General features: G+C 38.5%; 1 protein-coding gene across 1 annotated transcript in view; it reads right to left on the bottom strand.

Moving 5' to 3' along the window:
* Nucleotides 1-19,730, bottom strand: part of Gsap (gamma-secretase activating protein) — a 91,462-nt gene that overhangs the window by 64,998 nt on the left and 6,734 nt on the right. The window contains exons 2-5 of the mRNA XM_020187255.2: nucleotides 14,092-14,168; nucleotides 12,809-12,865; nucleotides 4,867-4,936; nucleotides 4,511-4,564 (exon numbers count right to left, since the gene is read on the bottom strand). Of these exons, the coding sequence (XP_020042844.2) occupies nucleotides 4,511-4,564; nucleotides 4,867-4,936; nucleotides 12,809-12,865; nucleotides 14,092-14,168 (258 nt within the window). The remainder of the gene's footprint in view (nucleotides 1-4,510; nucleotides 4,565-4,866; nucleotides 4,937-12,808; nucleotides 12,866-14,091; nucleotides 14,169-19,730) is intronic.

The following is a 19,730-nucleotide window of genomic DNA, read 5'->3' as shown; positions in this document are numbered from 1 at the left end:
ATATCTAAGAACATTCATGGACAGACAAAATAAACCTTTCCAAAATATCTGTTCAAAGAACAAAGCATTATGGTACATCCTATAGTACTTTCTAGTCACATAGTTCTGAATAAAATGAAATCTTCCCATCTTAGTCATTGATCACTACCAAAGGTTTATCTCCAGTCCCAACCTCTTACCTGACCTATATTCAAATTCCTACCTCATGTCTCTACTGGGATACTTTTCTCACATTCCTATCTAATCCAGGCAAATCTATCTTCTAAATATATCCAGATACAACCTCTTATCCTTTGTGCCATTCCCACAGAGCAAGCCACTGGATCATTTTAATGCTTTGCCATCAGTCTCCCAGCTTTCTCCCTGCCTGGCTGCAAGCTACTTTCCACACAGCAGCCACAGTGATCCTTTTGCAAAATTAGTCAGGTCAGTCCCCTGCTCAAAATTCACATTGATTCCCATTTTACTCAAACTGAAGGCCAAGTCTTACAAGGGCCTCCAGTGACTACATGACCAGACTGTACCTCACCTCCATTTCCCTCTGACCTCAGTTTCTTCCACTCTATCCCTTGTTGACTGACCTCCTGTATATCCTTGCAACAGTGAACGTACCAAGTATAGCCAGGCTTCAAGGCCTTCATGCTTGCTGTCAGCTCTGCCAGAAATATGCTTTCCTCTGCCTTCTTTCAAATCTCTACTTAAACAGCCTCCTAACAATGTTTCGTAGGGTCATCTCCCAAGTAAACTAACAGACTCTACTAACAAGTAAACCCAAACTAAGACAAAAAGCTTCCTCAGGTGACAGGACCACTGTAGCCATGTGGGGCTAGGGAAGAGTGAACCAGGGCGACAGAACACCAGTAAACGGAGCATTATCAATAGTGGCCACCTTGGATCTTAAGCTACTTGGAGGGCTCCTCAGAATTCCCCATTTTGGGAATGAAAGGGAGAACAATTGTCCTTCAGCAATGTGATCCCCACTGGTCATTGGTTGCCCTTTTGTGTAGGATTTCAGCCATAATTCCAGGCTGTACACATATAGGTAACAGATTTTCCCAAAGGCTCTGGGCAGGAAGTAAGAAGTAGGTAGAACAGCCGAGGTGAGGTACTGTCAAATTACACCTGGGCAGAACTGGTTCTCACTGCAGTGGCTGCCATAAAAGATGAGCTAAGATCTAAAGCTACAAGGTACCCAATCGGATAATGAAAAACATTCATTCTATTGCTTTTAAAGATATGAGCAGATAACCTCACCACACGTGCATGCTTCCAAGACTGAGCAAGCATATCTGAATAGAATTTAGTGTTGTATCAAAACTTTAAATTTGGTCTGAATCTGAAAGTACACTTTGTAACACACATACTTAAAAATGAGGAGTTCTGCATAAGCAAAACTTATAGTTAGTACTGGGTTTATCAGCATAATAAAAAAAAATCTAAGGCCAAGGGGAATGAGATACAAGAAAAACTGGGAGACACAGGTAGCAAATCCAGGCTCATCTCAAGAAATGTAAGCAGTCCTTTCTCAGACAAAGGGGTTTAGCAGCCCAGGAAATCAGGGCCATGTCCTGGTTTTATCCATGGCCTTGTTTTATGGGTCAGGACACCAATGTTCTAGATCATATTTTGCTTGAGCTAGTCCAGGTCCATCACCTCTAAGTGAGTATGGCACCTAATTCTAAGAGAAGCAAAGAGTGCTAAGAGAGCTGGGAGGAGGCAGCCACAGCACAGAAGAGGGAAGAGGCTGTCATGGTTCTCAGCATATCATGGCAGGGGAAGGCATGCGTGAAGAACAAATGAGATTTCAGGGGAATCCTCAGGCCTACCACCATCTCTCCTAAGAAAGAGGAGCTGAGGCCCCTAAGAAGGTCCCATCCAGACTCTGCTCTGATTCCCCTGCCTCTCTAAGCTGGTTGTGGGAGGAAACGAGTTTTCTGAGAAGCCCAAGACTTCTACATAAGCCTCTTGTGGAAAGTATTTATAAAGGGTTTTTCCATCACACGCAAGCACAGATCTAAATGGAAACTATGCTAACAAAGAAAGGAATTGAAGTGCCAAATAAATAGGCTGGATGGAAAGCACTTGGGTCAGAACAAAAAGAGATTGGTAGGAGATGCAGTAGACCAAAGGTTGAAAAATGGTTGTCCACAGGCTGGCTCCAGCCCACAGGTGGTCATCATTGCCAGAGCAGGTTTTTAAATAAATATTAGAGTCAATGTTTACAATTGGACTTCCACATTAAAACCAAGACTTCTTAGAATAAATTGAAATCTGGCCCCACTGGAGTTATTCTTCCACACAACAATAAAAAGCTAGCGCTAAGCAGTAGTTTCCCCTTTGAAGCCTCCCTTGGGGTGCCCCTCCCTACTGGTAGTCTCTACAGCACTTGAACACTTTCTCATTAAAGAGAATATTTCTTCTATACTCCCAAAAGTATATCTACATGTTTAATGCAATTCCCATCAAAATACCAATGACATTCATTAAAGAGATTGAAAAATCTACTGTTAAATTTATATGGAAACACAAGAGGCCACGAATAGCCAAGGCAATACTCAGTCAAAAGAACAATGCAGGAGGTATCACAATACCTGACTTCAAACTATATTACAAAGCAATAACAATAAAACTGATAACCAGAATATATAGGAAACTTAAAAAACTAAATTCTCCCAAAACTAGTGAACCAATAAAGAAATGGGCAAGTGAACTAAACAGAACTTTCTCAAAAGAAGAAATTCAAATGGCCAAAAAACACATGAAAAAATGCTCACCATCTCTAGCAATAAAGGAAATGCAAATTAAAACCACACTAAGATTCCACCTCACTCCTGTTAGAATAGCCATCATTATCAACACCACTAACAACAGGTGTTGGCGAGGATGCGGGGAAAAAGGAACCCTCTTACACTGTTGGTGGGAATGTAAACTAGTACAACCACTCTGGAAAAAAATTTGGAGGCTACTTAAAAAGCTAAACATTGATTTACCATTTGATCCAGCAATACCACTCTTGGGGATATACCCAAAAGACTGTGACACAGGTTACTCCAGAGGCACCTGCACACCCATGTTTATTGCGGCACTATTCACAATAGCCAAGTTATGGAAACAGCCAAGATGCCTCACCACTGACGAATGGATTAAGAAAATGTGGTATCTATACACAATGGAATGTTATGCAGCCATGAAGAAGAACGAAATGTTATCATTCGCTGGTAAATGGATGGAATTGGAGAACATCATTCTGAGTGAGGTTAGCCTGGCCCAAAAGACCAAAAATCATATGTTCTTCCTCATATGTGGACATTAGATCAAGGGCAAACACAACAAGGGGATTGAACTTTGATCACAAGATAAAAGCGAGAGCACACAAGGGAGATATGAGGATAGGTATGACACCTAAAACATTAGCTAGCATTTGTTGCCCTCAACGTAGAAAAACTAAAGCAGATACCTTAAAAGCAACTGAGGCCAATAGGAGAAGGGACCAGGAACTAGAGAAAAGGTTAGATCAAAAAGAATTAACCTAGAAGGTAACACACGTACAGGAAATTAATGTGAGTCAACTCCCTGTATAGCTATCCTTATCTCAACTAGCAAAAACCCTTGTTCCTTCCTATTATTGCTTATATTCTCTCTTCAACAAAATTAGAGATAAGGGCAAAATAGTTTCTGCTGGGTATCGAGGGGGTAGTGGGGAGAGGGAGGGGGTGGGGTAGATGGTAAGGGAATAGGGGGGCAGGGGGGAGAAATGACCCAAGCATTGTATGGACATATGAATAATAAAAAAAAAGGAGACTATTTCTTGGTTTCTGTGCTAAAAATGGAAACAACAAAGACATTTCATTTTTCTTATACTCCATCTACTTCACCCCTTTATGTGGTCTCTCTGGCCATAGTAATACATTTGCTATTGAAACCTAAAGATTACAGCTGGTCACCATGCCTCCCTTACAGGCATGACATCCCCAGGACCATGCAGAATGCCTCAATACAAAACATGCACATACTCAATAGTATTGAGTTTTGGACTATTGAGTGATGGATGACATAGAATGTTTAAAATAATTTAAAAGGTGAGAGGTATCACATGGCTAATAAACTACAAAGTGGGCTTTGGAAAATGAGTAAAATTGATTTTTATTTTGCATTGGTGGACTATTCACGATGTACTAAGTATTAATACTTAGCCAGATATTTTTCAAATGGTATTTGACTTTTCCTTTTATACCAGCTTGTGGCCATAGGGTTCTAGTGTATTCTCAGCAATTGTTTAATATTCAGGTGCTAATTATCATTTTAATACTTCTGTTATTCACTATTATATTAGTTTCTGTCCCTTCTTGTTTTCTGGAAAAACAAATTTTTTAAAAGTCTTGTTCATGCTTAAATAACCACTGCCTTCTTATTCTAAGAGAAAACTATTTTGAAAGATGCTTAAAATTTGACTTAGCCCAATAAATCTTCATCTACCAAACTTATCTACGAGCAAGTATAATTTGATTACCTGGTTGAAGCTCATTCTTTCTTCCTTCTTTAGTAGATTGAACTAAACTTGCAGCTAATGGAAAAAGAAAAAAATCCATTATACAATTGATCCATGGAATGACTTATTAGGATTTTATACCAGAAATAAATGAGAGTTCAAAGGATGTGCCAGTGGAATATTTAGGTAGAATATGAAGGATTATTTTTCGTTGGTATATCCTACTGATTCTTAATTTCAAGCCTAATTTCCAAACAAATTCTTTCCCAGAAAATCATTGCTATAAAACAATCAAATATCACAAAATCCAATACATTGAAACTCTTAAAAAATGTATGTAAGTTCTTCACAAGCAGTGATGAAAGAGTTTATCTTACCAAGCAAAGTTCTCTCACTGTTGACAGAACAGCTGATGACTTGCAAGTCTTTTTCAAAGGTATACAGATGCTGTTAAAACAAAAAATATTTAATTTGGAGTTTTATGTCAAATAACAAGGGTATGAAGATAAACTCCCATTGAGCTCTGTATTATTATTGTGGCAAAAGTTTTTACCAAAGAACCCTAAATGAACTACTTCAATCATGTTGGGACATTTTGTGTTTTTTTTTTTAAGGAAAGAAAGTTTGTTATGTTAGGCCTTAGCTATCAGACCACCAAACACAGTAATTAAGTAATGAAGACTTTGGAGCCAAATTAGATTTATATTCAAATCATGACTCTACCATTTGCTGTGTGATTTTGGACAAATTATTCAGCTTTCCCATTCTCCATTAATAACATGGGACTCAGACCTATCTCAGGGGCTAGTAGGAATACCAAGAGAGAGGTTATATATGAAGCAGTTAGTATAATGTATGCCACACACAATATACACTTGAATGTCAATGTTATAATTATTAAAGTGAATTAAGTTTTAATCAAGTTACACAACTGACCACCATTAGTTAAGTCCTAAGAGATTTTTGCAAGTGTGTCTCATATTTAGAGAATCGGCAAAGAAGATTTCTAACATTATTTAATCTTTTTTTCTTATTGCTGTTGGATATTCAAAATATCAGTAGAGGCCAGGCATGATGGCACACACCTGCAATCCTAGATTCAGGCAGCTGAGGCAGGAGGACACAAAATGGACTACCTAGTGAAACCCTGTCTCAAAAAAAACCAGATTCCATTTTTGAGTATTAAAGAAAAAAATGATCATGCAGTGGAGGACGTGATGTGCAGATTGAGGAACTGGAAACAGTCACAATTACACTAGGCAAACACTTAGAGCACACTCAAAGGATAAAGGAAAGCTAGCGTCGTCTGCCTCAGGAGAGATCAGGCTAGGAGAAACAGTGAGTAGCAGAAGTACTAAGAAGGTAATTAGGATTTACACACTAAAAAAGCACTAAGGATACACTAGAGTTGTATGACCAAAAATTGGTGAAAAATATTAGAGTATATGAATTTTGAGTTGATAAGAAGGGTCTGAATTCCTGTCAGAAATTTTGGTTTCCTTTGACTCTTACTCCAAAGGATTCTAATTTATAAGTAAGGCAAATCATGAATGTACACAGTTTTTAATGCTTTCTCATTTCACTCATAAAATAACACACAAACATAGTCTCAGGTCTTAAAAGATGCCAACATTATAAAATAAAAGGTCAAAATCTTCCACTGTACTCAGCCAATCTCAACTCCCTTCCAAAAGGGAGCATGGTTATACTTTGTTCTGGAGTCTTCCAGATTGTTTAAAATTATTTTTCATGGTTTATTTGTAAGTTTTTAACATAAATGAATGTATTGTCCTGACAACTTGCTTTTTTCATGTAACAATATGCTTTAGAAAGCCATTTGTGTCAGCATACATGTGCAGAATTCTTTTAATGGTCATATTGATTTCCAAAGAACCCACTGATGAGTATTTAGTTTGCTGCTTTTAGGTGTTACAACAATCCAACAAACATCCTTACATGTGTGTGTGTGTGTATGTGTGTGTGTATATATGTGTGTGTGTGCGTGTGTGAAACTCAGGGCCTTGTGCATGCTAGGCAAATGCTCTACCTCTAAATTACATCCTTACCCCCCCTCCCATAAATACCTTTGTAAACCTGTACTGGTATTTTTGTAGAATCAAACCTCAAGGTAGAATCTCTGCATCAAAGGTATGCAAGTATTAAATTCTTCCATTGTAAGCATTATAAAAACCTTCCCCAGTCATATGTGGAGGCACATACTTATAATCCTAGCACTCATGAAGTTGAAGCAGGAGGATCCTGACTTTGAGGCCAGCCTGGGCTACTTGGTAAGACCGTTTCTCAAAAAAACAAGGGCTGGGGATGTAACTCAGTGGCAGAGTACTTGTCTAGCATGCACAAGGCCCTGGGTTCAATCCTCAGTACTGCAAAAATAATAATAATAAATGCCCAAACCAGTTTGTGCAAAAAGGTGATTATAGTAGTGGCTCATGAATTCAACAGTATAAAGTATGTAGCTTTAGCACTGGCTTAATCCAGAGCTGGAAATACTCATTCCTTTAGTTTTCTGAGTTCTATACATTTTCAGCCTCCATACAATTAATTCCAAACCAAAAATTCCAAATTCTAATCCCCAAAAAACAGTAGTTCAAACCTCATGTTCACACATCACAAAACCCAGTGGCAAAGAGAAGGGTGCATATCCCAAATTCCCAGCAAAGTCCATCATACACTCGTATTCGACCAGTTTATATCATGTTTACTCTTGTATGCACTAGGGTAAAGAAGGAAGGTTCAGCAACTTACCCACTTACAGGTAAGTAGTACATTGTTTTCCATTTAGCTATCACAGGGAGAGATCATTCAGTCAAGTCTTCAAAGAGCAAGACTATCCCTCCCACTGAGTACGCTGATACATTATAATAACACAGGCCTAAGAAGACTGAAAAATAGAGAAAAGAAGGCAGGGGCTCTGGGGGGAGCTCAGTAGTAGAGTGCTTGCCTAGCATGCACAATGCCCTGACTTGATCTATATCACTACTGGAAAAGAAAAAAATGAGGAGGAGGCAAAGGCAGAGCCTTTAGTGACCTCAGGCCCTAAGGAATGAAATAGTGGTGAATTTCTGCATCATTTTCTAGACTTCAAGCTAAAGAAGAGAACACAACAGAAATGCTGATAGGAGTACACAGAATCAAACACAACCCATTCTCTCTAGCCAAAGAAATAGGAAAGGGGAAATCCAGCAAGACAGAAAACTTAGACAATACCTACCCAACTCTAATCAAACACCATGAGAAAAAAATACAACCCTACCCCAGCATCTACCAGCAAAGGCTAAGTAGGGGAGAACAGATTCTCACCCTTGCCCATCTGTTACAAAGCACCCTTTCCACTCCTGCCAGAATGATGATATCAGGAGAGACCAAGAATAAAACTGGGACTTTTGTCCCCACCTAAGAAAGATAAGCCTCCTTCCACCAAAAATGTCAGGAAAGCTATGTGAGAATCTTGGGCTTCCACACAGACCCAGCACTAAACAGATGCCCTTCCCTGTTCCTTGCCAGGGGTGGTGTCATAAGTGCTGAATGGGAAGCCAAAACTTTCACTACCACTCTTCTTTCTACCTACCCATCACTCCCTGATCTTCTGCAGCTATGTCCATGGAAGCCTTGCCCTAAATCCCATCTTCACCCAGCTGTAACATGACACTTGTCTCAGCTGGTGTCAAAGGAGGCCAAGGGGGAGCCTGGACCTTCATCCCTACCTAGCAGTAGTGAGACTGGGTTCCTCATTCCCCAGCAAGTACACTACCAGAAAAGTCATGCTAAAACAGAAGATTAAATAAGATACTGAGCCTCATGCACAATATTCAAAATGTCTGGGGCACAATAGTAAATCCTGCATCAGGTCAAGAACCAGGATAATTTAACTTGAGCGAGAAAAATAAACAGAAGTACTGAGATGACACAGATACTAGAATTCTCTGGCAAAGATTTTTTTTTTTCATTTTTCTTTTATTATTCATATGTGCATACAAGGCTTGGTTTATTTCTCCCCCCTGCCCCCACCCCCTCCCTTACCACCCGCTCCCCCCCTCACTACCCAGCAGAAACTATTTTGCCCTTATCTCTAATTTTGTTGTAGAGAGAGTATAAGCAATAATAGGAAGGAACAAGGGGTTTTGCTGGTTGAGATAAAGATAGCTATACAGGGCATTGACTCACATTGATTTCCTGTGCGTGGGTGTTACCTTCTAGGTTAATTCTTTTTGATCTAACCTTTTCTCTAGTACCTGGTCCCCTTTTCCTATTGGCCTCAGTTGCTTTAAGGTATCTGCTTTAGTTTCTCTGCATTAAGGGCAACAAATGCTAGCTAGTTTTTTAGTTTTTTAGGTGTCTTACCTATCCTCACCCCTCCCTTGTGTGCTCTCGCTTTTATCATGTGCTCATAGTCCAATCCCCTTGTTGTGTTTGCCCTTGATCTAATGTCCACATATGAGGGAGAACATACGATTTTTGGTTTTTTGAGCCAGGCTAACCTCACTCAGAATGATGTTCTCCAATTCCATCCATTTACCAGCGAATGTTAACATTTTGTTCTTCTTCATGGCTGCATAAAATTCCATTGTGTATAGATACCACATTTTCTTAATCCATTCGTCAGTGGTGGGGCATCTTGGCTGTTTCCATAACTTGGCTATTGTGAATAGTGCCGCAATAAACATGGATGTGCAGGTGCCTCTGGAGTAACAGTCTTTTGGGTATATCCCCAAGAGTGGTATTGCTGGATCAAATGGTAGATCGATGTCCAGCTTTTTAAGTAGCCTCCAAATTTTTTTCCAGAGTGGTTGTACTAGTCTACATTCCCACCAACAGTGTAAGAGGGTTCCTTTTTCCCCGCATCCTCGCCAACACCTGTTGTTGGTGGTGTTGCTGATGATGGCTATTCTAACAGGGGTGAGGTGGAATCTTAGTGTGGTTTTAATTTGCATTTCCTTTATTGCTAGAGATGGTGAGCATTTTTTCATGTGTTTTCTGGCCATTTGAATTTCTTCTTTTGAGAAAGTTCTGTTTAGTTCACATGCCCATTTCTTTATTGGTTCACTAGTTTTGGGAGAATTTAGTTTTTTAAGTTCCCTGTATATTCTGGTTATCAGTCCTTTGTCTGATGTATAATTGGCAAATATTTTCTCCCACTCTGTGGGTGTTCTCTTCAGTTTAGAGACCATTTCTTTTGATGAACAGAAGCTTTTTAGTTTTATGAGGTCCCATTTATCTATGCTATCTCTTAGTTGCTGTGCTGCTGGGGTTTCATTGAGAAAGTTCTTACCTATACCTACTAACTCCAGAGTATTTCCTACTCTTTCTTGTATCAACTTAAGAGTTTGGGGTCTGATATTAAGATCCTTGATCCATTTTGAGTTAATCTTGGTATAGGGTGATATACATGGATCTAGTTTCAGTTTTTTGCAGACTGCTAACCAGTTTTCCCAGCAGTTTTTGTTGAAGAGGCTGCTATTTCTCCATCGTATATTTTTAGCTCCTTTGTCAAAGATAAGTTGCTCATAGTTGTGTGGCTTCATATCTGGATCCTCTATTCTGTTCCACTGGTCTTCATGTCTGTTTTTGTGGCAAAGATTTTTAAATGCTTCTCTAAGTAATTACAATTGTGTTTCGAAAATTTGGAAGTCTTAGCCAGAAAATACAGCATAAACAGAAAAATATGGAAATTTTACAACTGAGAAGTAAAATAGCCAAAATTTTTAAAAGTCTTGATGAATAGACACAACAAAATAGTGGACAGGACAAAATAATCAGGAAACCTGAAGATAAAGCAATACAATGATCTAATCTGAATAACAGAAAGAAAATAAATGGGGAGGGTGGTGGGAGGGGGAACAAACAGAACCTCAGGTCTGTGAGACTACAACCATAAAAAACATAAAAACAGAGGAGAAACAAGGTTGGACTGTTTTTAAAAAGCACTTGAAGAGATAGTGGCTGATGACTAAAAATGCCCCAAATTGGACAAAAGACGGCAGATTCATTCATGAGCCATATACTGGTGGTCATCCCTCTAATTCTAGCTGCTTGGGAGGCTGAGATCGGAAGGAATGCCATTCAAGGCCAGACTGAGGGAAAAAGCAAGACCAAATACCCAGAGCAAAACAAGGACTCAAGCCATGGTTCAAGTGGTAGAGTGCCTGCCCAGCAAGCATCAAATCCTGAGTTCAAATTCCAGTACCAAAAAAAAAAAAAAAAAAAAAAAAAACCTGAAATAACTCTCAAATAGGAAAAACACAAATAAATCCACAGAGACACATCTGAGAAAAACATTTTTTGGAAGTGATTAGAAAAAAATAAATGACACCTTATGTCTAGGAGAAAACCATTTAAAAGACAGATTTCTCACAAAAAACTTCAGAGACCAGAAGGAAGTGATGAAACATTTTTCAAGAGCTGAAAGGATCAATCCGAATTCTACATTTGGCAAAATTATCCTTCCAGAATGAAAGAAAGACATTTGTGCTGGTGGCTCACACCTGCAATCCTAGCTACTTAGGAGATACTCAGTCTTGATCAGGAGGATCACAGTTTGAAACCAGCTGGGGCAAATAGTTCGAGAGACCCTGTCTTGAAAAAAAACCCTTCACAAAAATAGGGCTGGTGGAGTGGCTCAAGGTGAAGGCCCTGAGTTCAAGCCCAGCACTGCAAAAAAAAAAAAGACATTTTCAGATGAAGGAAAACTGTGAGAATGTCATCAACATAACCTAAAATAATGGCTAACATTTCTTGCTAGAAAAAAAGAAATTTTTTTTAAAAGGAACATAAGGAAGGAAGAACAATGGAAAGAGCAAAAATATGGGTAAATATAAGCTTTCCCTCTCCCTTTGTGTTTTCTAAATTAGGTTTGACAATATAGACAAAAAGTCTCTATCAGATGTGGATATTAAAAAATGAAGAGAATCTGGGGTGTAGCTCAGGGGTAAAGCAAGTGGTCTAGCATGTGCCAGGCCCAGGGTACACAAAATAAAATAAAAATGTACATGAATGTCTTTTTTTTAAAAAGAGAAAATATGAAGACAACTGTAAGTGCAGGAAGGTTCTCAATGAACTGCAGGGGTGATGACAGGAACCTACACATGAGATAAAATGGCATAGAACTAACACACACATTCCACCAATGTCAACTTCCTGCTTTTAATGACTTGTGTCACTATGTGTCAAAAGATGTAATAATTGAGAAAAACTGGGTGAAGAGTACATGGGACACTGCTGTACCCTTTTAAAAGAACATACTTAGAAAAACTAATATCTGGTGGCATTATTCCATCCTGAAGCTCTGTCACCAAAGGAAACACCATCTTTCTCTTGGCAGCACCTTTCCCAGGCAAAAACACAGTACTTGAAAAGAATTTTAAAGCCCAACTAGACTTGTCATGCAAATTCAATCCCTCAATAAAATCAAAAGGTCAATAAAAAAACAAATGTGTTGTGAGAGTTTTTAAGTATGTAGAGGGATAGGGAGAGAGAGGGCGTAGCAATTGCTGTGGTTTGAACATGTCCCCAAGTTCCTGAATTAGAAACACACTGGTGTGCAAAATGCTCCTCGGTCACGCACTTACAGACTCAGGAGAGATGATATACCAACAAAAGATGGTAATGCCCAGCACAACAGACCAACTTCACCTAAGATGCCTCCTCCCAAACACATCCTCCTAGGACTCACCATAAAGAAAGCAAACAAAAGGTTGCATTAAAACTTGATATTTTACTGTCTGCCTCTTTCCCATGACTGTGTATTGTGACAGAATTTGTCTTGGTCACCACTGTGTCTCCAGCACCTCACAGGGAAAACACTGCATTCCCTCTCTCTTCCCTCCCTCCTCAAATTAGGCAAAGCTTGCCTACACCAACCAATTCCTTCTGTGAATAGTTCAGGAAAAATTTAAGGAAAGGGGGCTGAGTTCTGTACCTAGATGGTTGAAAAGGAATGAGAAGCAAATTAAGCAAAGCTTAAATGGAAGCAATGACCTGGAAAACACAAACCATCTTGAGGACATTGCACTTACTTTTTTATTTTTAACTAAGTATTGGAAAAGTTGGATTGAGACAATTTTACTTAATCTCAAATGACTAAGACTTTAGGTGATGTTTTTGTTCAGAAGTCCTTACACGATTTTTTTTTATAATGGAGCTGAGAAATAGTAAAGAAATGAGAGAAGAGAAGGAAGACAAAGAGATGTGAAGATTTAGAAAATGATACTGTGGTTTATATCTAAAAAGAGGGGGCAAAAAGCAGAAAATTCTAGAAGTAGTAAATGTTGAAAAATATATGATTTATGGTAATGTTTTTACCTCATTTTGTCTGGTGTGGCAATCATATAATCCAAAGACAACATTTCCCTTATCATCCTAAAAAGAAAAAAAAAAAACAAAAAAACAGATTTTATTAGATGCCATTGTTTAGGAAGTTAAGTTGTCACTGGCTTTAAAAACAAACCTGCAACAATTCATCCAATCCTAGCAATAAGCACTTGAAAGGAAGCTTGCTGTACATTTCAAAAGGGACAGAACTGAATTCAGCTGGCCATTCGAGCTCAGAGTAAACTGGATCAACACAGCACAGCTCAGTGAGTTTGGGGACCCAAACTCAGGATTGAGCATGATGAAAATCTTTTTGTACCTCCAGTTGTATCTTTAAGAGAATATAAATGATGAGTAATGAGATTGCCTAAAATAAACCCAAGGCATTCTTACATGAGTAAAACTTTTGAATCACATGATTCTTTAAAAGCACTATCCTTAGAGGCAATGAAATAATTTTTTTAACTAAAGGAGAAAATGTACAGTGATACAACTGTGCAAAGGAGAGTGGCCACTGGAATTATTTTTCCACATGTTCCCATTACAGTAAAGTTATCAATAAAGTTCAGTTTTCCTTAGAACACTTAACATAGAAAACACATTCTTAAACAATGTCCCAAAAGTCCAAGAATATCTAATTCTGAAACACAGAATAATCCTATTAACATTTTCTCACAAATAAAAATTTAACACCTTAATTAGGCTTACACATCTTAGCTTTTTCCTCTACAAAATGATATTGTTCATTTACTACATATTTCAGATATGCAGCAGCTTTACTATTTTAAATCTTGGGGTTTTTTTTGCAATACAAGGGTTTGAACTCAGGGTCTTGCAGTTCCTAGGCAGGCACTCTACCACTTGAGCCATGCTCCCAACCTTTTTGCTTTCTTTTTCAAATAAGGTTTGGCAGTTAGGCTGAAATTGGTGATAGCTGGATAATAAGCACATGTCTAGCTTTTTATTGGTTGAGATATGGCCTCAGGAACTTTTTGATCAGACTGGCCTTGAACCGCAATCCTCCCAACCGCTACCTCTTTAGGCATGGGCTGCTGTACCCAGCAAAAGAAAACATTTTATAAGGTGGAATTTCAATCACTCTATTCAATATCACATACACAGAAAACAAGGTTATATATTAAATAAGTACCACCAAGTTGTATCTGTTGCCCTTCAATATAGTAAAAAATTCTGTAAAAATAAACTATAAATGGTTAAAATAGTAAATTTTGTTATATATATTTTGCCACAATAAAAAGAGGACATAGACATACCTTATAGGTGTAAATAATATTTCCATTTCTTTCAACATTTAGTACACGTAAGCTCTCATAATTTGTTTCTAAAACATCTGAAATAAGATAAGTTAATATTCAGAAGATATTTAAAAGCATATCTAACAACTATAATATTAGTAAAAGAAGCCAAGTACAAAGAATACATACTGATGATTCTGTTACATAGAGTTTAAAACCAGATAAGCCTAATCTATCATACTAGAAGTCAGGACAGCCACAACCTTCAGGAAAAAGGAGGGGAATAGTGGTTGGGAGGCCTCTCAGGTTCCCCTCGGAGGTCCTGGAAAGGTTGTACACCTTGGTATACGGATAAGCTCACTGCAGTAACTCACTGAGCTATATTGTCTTCACTGCACGCTTTTCTGTGAATGTTACATCTCAATAAATTTCAAGTTTCTACTCATTTTTGCTTATATATTTCAAGACTACATCATTAGGGCACACATATTTAGAACTGTTATAGTTTCCTGGTGGATTAACCCCTGTTGGGCACTCAGCTGAGCTGCCAGGTGTCTGACTAGTTAGTTAAAGTAATATGATAAAAAAAGAGAACAGCAGTCAAATCCTTACCACTTGCTATGATGCTATAAACAAGAGCCTACACCAAAGAATGCATCAGTTTCCTTGTTCCACTTTCCCTGTGCAATGGGGACTTTGGTGAAGGATTAGCAGATTAGCACAAATGTGAGGATCTCACTATCCAGGGAGCTCTTCCCCAAAAGGTTCATGAAGTAATACAGACCCAAGAACAGAAAAGAGGGAGCGAGGAAGAGTGGAAAACTACTGAGTCTGCAAAGAGAAAACAAAGTTCCCTTCTTCCCCTTGCAGAGGTGGTTTCCAGAAGGACTCTGTTGGAAACCCTGGGAAAAAGAAGCCTCCAAATGAAGGGACCTGGGCTAGGAAGGCAGCTCTGTGTGGGTGTGGCCGGCAGGGGCAGTCCTCACTGCAATTCCAGCGGGGGACCTCAGTACATGGGCTGTCCCTCAGGTCTGGTCGGGGGAGGGCAGCTTTCCTGTGAGGCCTTCCAGGTAAAGCCTTGTTAATGCACATGCTCAGATCCCAAACATGTCACACACAAACCACAGTACTATAGACATGTACTTTTGCTAAACATATGTATATATTTATTTTGGGATACACACAAGTGCAATTGTTGAGTCATATGTGTTCAGTAGATACTGCTAGTTTTTCTACACCAACTGGATTAATCAAGCCCTTTATTCAATACAAAATGTCCTTTTTATCTAGCAATTCTTTTTACTCTAAAGCCTTCATCTAATATTAATGTAGCTACATCTGCTTTCTGATATTGCTAGCACAATATAACTTTTACTGTCCTCTATATTTATATTCCTCTGTCCTTATATTTTAAGATACGTGTCTTATAAGCATATGTACTTGTGGTTTTCCCCCCCACTCTACATTTTCAATCCTAGAATTGGAATATGTGGTCCACTTACGTTCATGGTGGTCACAGATATATTGAGTTACAGGTGTTATATTACTATTTGTTTTCTGTGACTCACTTGTTTTACTCTTTCTTGCATTCTTCTGAAATAATCAGAATTTGTTGTTTCATTCTCCCACCTATTATTTCACTAGTTATCCAACAGTGAGAACATGCGTCCTCAACATTGTGTTATATGCTACTAAAAACTGTGATGCAACTGAAACTCTCATGAACTCCTAAAGGAAGCACAAACCAGAAAACTGTTTGCCAGTATCCACTGAAGCTGCACATATGACTCAACAATTGCACTTGTGTGTACATGTGTGTGTATCCCAAAATGTTCAGCAAAAGGCACATGTCTACAGTACTGTGGTTTACAGTCCCCCAAATCCAAAGCCCAAACATTCATCACACAAAAAGCTAATGACGTCAGGCATGGCGGCGCCTGCCTATAGTCCCAGGTATTTGGGAGCGTGAGGCAGGAGGATCATTTGAGCCCTGGGATCCAAGAGCAGCCTGGACAACATAGTCAGACCAGGTCTCGAGGGAAAAAAAAAAAAAAAAGAATTGTGGTATATTCAAACAATGGAATACACTATGATAATGAGAATGAATTAATCTATAATATACATACAAATGACTGCAAAGAAATCCAAATCCTCCCCACCAGCCACCTAAAAAATAAGTAAATCACATGATTCAGTTTATGTACAGGTTTCAAAAACTAATTACATTTCTAGATAAGTGACTGCTGGGAAGACTATATTCCTTTCATGCTCTGAGATTCACTTTGTGAAAATCAACTGAGCTGTGACTTATGACTTGGTTTATTTTCCATCTGAGAACCCATATTTTGAAGAAAGACAAAAAAACCTCTTTGCATGAAACATTTAACTTACAAATTAACTTACTACCATCTTCCTTCTAAGAAGTCCTAATCCTATAAAGGATGCAGTATTAATCATATTAATTGGGAGAAATGTATTTTACAATTTCCACGAAAGCTATTCAGTACTAAATTGCTTAAACTTGACTCATTTTGCCCATAGTGTTTTTAGATCTTAAACTATTATTATGTTGATTATGACAAATTCAAATATTCAGATAAAACATATGCAAAATATCCCATAACTCTGAAAATTTCAGTTTGCATTTCTAATTTAAAAGGGGGGGAAAAAAGCAGAATTAAAAAAATAAGGATTATCAATGAACTGAACAGCTGTCCTGGAGCTGGGTGTGGGGACCTGTGGACAGAGGAATTTCCATGGAGAACTCCAGCATGAGATGGTTCCTCCCCACCCTGCACAAGAAGCAGCTGTGTGGGTCTCTTAGGGGTTGGGCAAAGGGACAGGGGGAAGTGGTTCTTATACATAGGTGTATATGTATTTTTCAATGTATATTGAGCTGTCAGACACACTCCACACTGACTTTAAAATCTCTTAGCAGAATAGGATTCGATTGGCTTTCTGTTAAGTAGCACTTCACAATCTACAAAGTTCTCATTCCGATCTCTTCTGCACCATCTGTAAGGTCTCACAGGTCCATTGTACTGATCAGACAATTGAATTTCAGTGAGGTGAAGACACTAGGTCAATATCACACAGTGAAAAAGTAGTGCAGACTCATCTCAAACCCAGAAAAGGGCAGACAGAAGCAGCTAAGCTTCCCATGCCAAGTTTACAATGGGAAAATGGATAATTGCTCATGAAGCCTTTTAAGGTGGATTTTGTAAACATTTAAAGAGAATTTCAGTAGTTCCTTTTCATCCTGTGCATGACTCAGAACTTCTGGAATGCAATGTGTCAATATTTTGAGAAGTTTTTTTTTTTTTAACTTTCTTTTAAGGGTGCTGGGACAGACTTTCCCCAAAAGTATACTTACAAGGTTTCAGCTGAGATAAGAAACTCCTTTAAAAGGAGTGTTGCTAAGAAAATCCAACTTCTTTGCAAAAACATGTCTATTTTCAAATCATTAAAAAAATCCTCCAACAAATGCAGATCATAACAAATGATAGGTGTTTATTCCATTAAACCGCGGGCTCTCAACTCTGGCCATGCTAGAGACATGAGGGAAGCTTTTGAAGGAAGACTGATGCCCCAGGCTCAACCAAGATAGTTTGATTTTATTGGGCTAGTGTGAAGCCCCTCTCTTTTGTGAATGTTTTTAAATTCCCCAGTTGATTTTTATGTGTAACCAGAGTTGAGACCAATGAAGTACATATTTGTTTTATATATAATTATCAATCAAGAGTCACTAGATAGCACAACTAGGACCAGCATATGGTAGCCATGGTAGAGCTGAAAGAAATAAAAATAATGTCTTCATGGGTACATAGGTAATGCCAACCCTGTAGTTGAGTAGATGGCTCACATTACAAGGACATTTGAAACAGAAAAATTTGGCAATGTTGGAAATCCAGAGACCAATCTCACCACACACCATTAACCCACTGGCCTTGCCTCCCTGGATCAGTTGCTCATATTTTAACACACCCTTTTCAAAGAAGTATTCAATAACCCCTTTGCTTACTCATTCTGACTCTTCTCCCAATAGTTCATCTCTGGAAAGTCCAGAGGAGGAAGTTGAGCAATCTCAAAAGAGGAAATGTAGCTTAATTTTACAGTTCAGTGTACACAGTTCTCACAAAGAAAAAAAGTAGCCTGGCGCTGGTGGCTCACGCCTATAATCCTAGCTATTCACGAGGCAGAGATCAGGAGGATCACAGTTGGATGCCAGCCTGGGCAAATAGTCTGTGAGACCCAATCTTGGGAAAAAACCATCACAAAAAAGGGCTGGTAGAGTGGCTCAAGGTGTAGGCCCTGAGTTCAAGCCCCAGTTCCATAAAAAAAAAAGGTAGCATTTGGTAGGTAAGATAGTTGCATAAATAAACCTACTAAAGAAAGGAGAGTGCCTGGATTCATGACATATTGGGAAGTCCAAGCTCTTGTAAGCCAGGAGCCATATTTTGGATAGTCTCATCCATCTCAATCTATCCTTTGCCAAAGGATTGGTTTCACTTCACAGGAAGATGTTTGCCAAATGTGTAACTTTTATTCCAAACTGCTGAGAGGCAAAAAATTATTGTTTTTGTCTAATGATAATACTTAGAAGGGGACATACAGTTTTATTCAAAAATTTTAATCAGTTTCCAATACATAGATTAAGAGGCGATGAAATAGGATTATACCTATGACCATCCTATTCTGTAAGTAATTTCCATAAGTCCTCAGACTCATTGCGACCAGATAATATAATCACTAAATCTATGAAATAAATTCCATGACTTACATTCCATGTTCTGAATAAAATAAGATAAGGCAATTACTGAAAAGAGAACTGAGAATTAGAAAAGGTGAATAGGGAAGTAGGGAAAGGAAAAGTCAACAGGAAAGACAGGCAAAGAATGGTGAAACAAACAAGGTGACAAAGGCAACTTTCTGGCCCCCAAAGCAGTCTGGGGCCATACAACAGACAGCAAAGAAAAGTTTACTCTTGAATCTGTCCCCTGCAAAAAAGTATCACTTCCCTGGCAAAGATGAATCAGTCTGATGTATCATAAATCCAAGACTAATCAAAGCAGACAAAAGATATAGGAAAGAAAACCTCCATTCTTTCCAGAATTAGATGCAGATGGTACCAACTTACATTGTTTCACATTTATGGGTTTTTATGGGTTTATTTTCTTTTTACTACAATGGTACCAAAGTAATACAAATTCAGTCCAAAGCGTACTTTGAGTTTTGATCTTTTCATAGACCAGGATTATGTAATCACGGACTCTTGTGGAGCTGGGCAGCTGTAGCAAGCCGCAGCTCCCAGCCAGCCATGCCATCCTGAGGGTAAACAGCCCATCCCCCACATCTACTGTGTTGCTAAGGTTAGAGATATTAAATGCATTCTTGATTTACACTATGCTCAACTTAAGATGGGGTTATTGGGACACAGTCCCATCATAAGTCAAGAACCATCTGTATACATGACCTTAGAAAATTTACAAGTCTCAGGCCTCAGTTTCTTGAAGAGAGGAATTTAGCACTAGGTGCAAAGATGAACATGTTAAATGAAGTGAATGGCTCTATAACAGCAGTGGTTAAAACACATAATGTTTTAAATGTGCCATTTATGGCCAGGCATGGTGGTACATGAGTAAGCCCCTGAGTTCAAA

This window comes from Castor canadensis, chromosome 2, assembly GCF_047511655.1.
Source record: "Castor canadensis chromosome 2, mCasCan1.hap1v2, whole genome shotgun sequence".
NCBI lineage: Eukaryota > Metazoa > Chordata > Mammalia > Rodentia > Castoridae > Castor > Castor canadensis.
The sequence above is the reverse complement of the archived record's forward strand: the minus strand, read 5'-3'. Positions and strand labels throughout refer to the sequence as shown.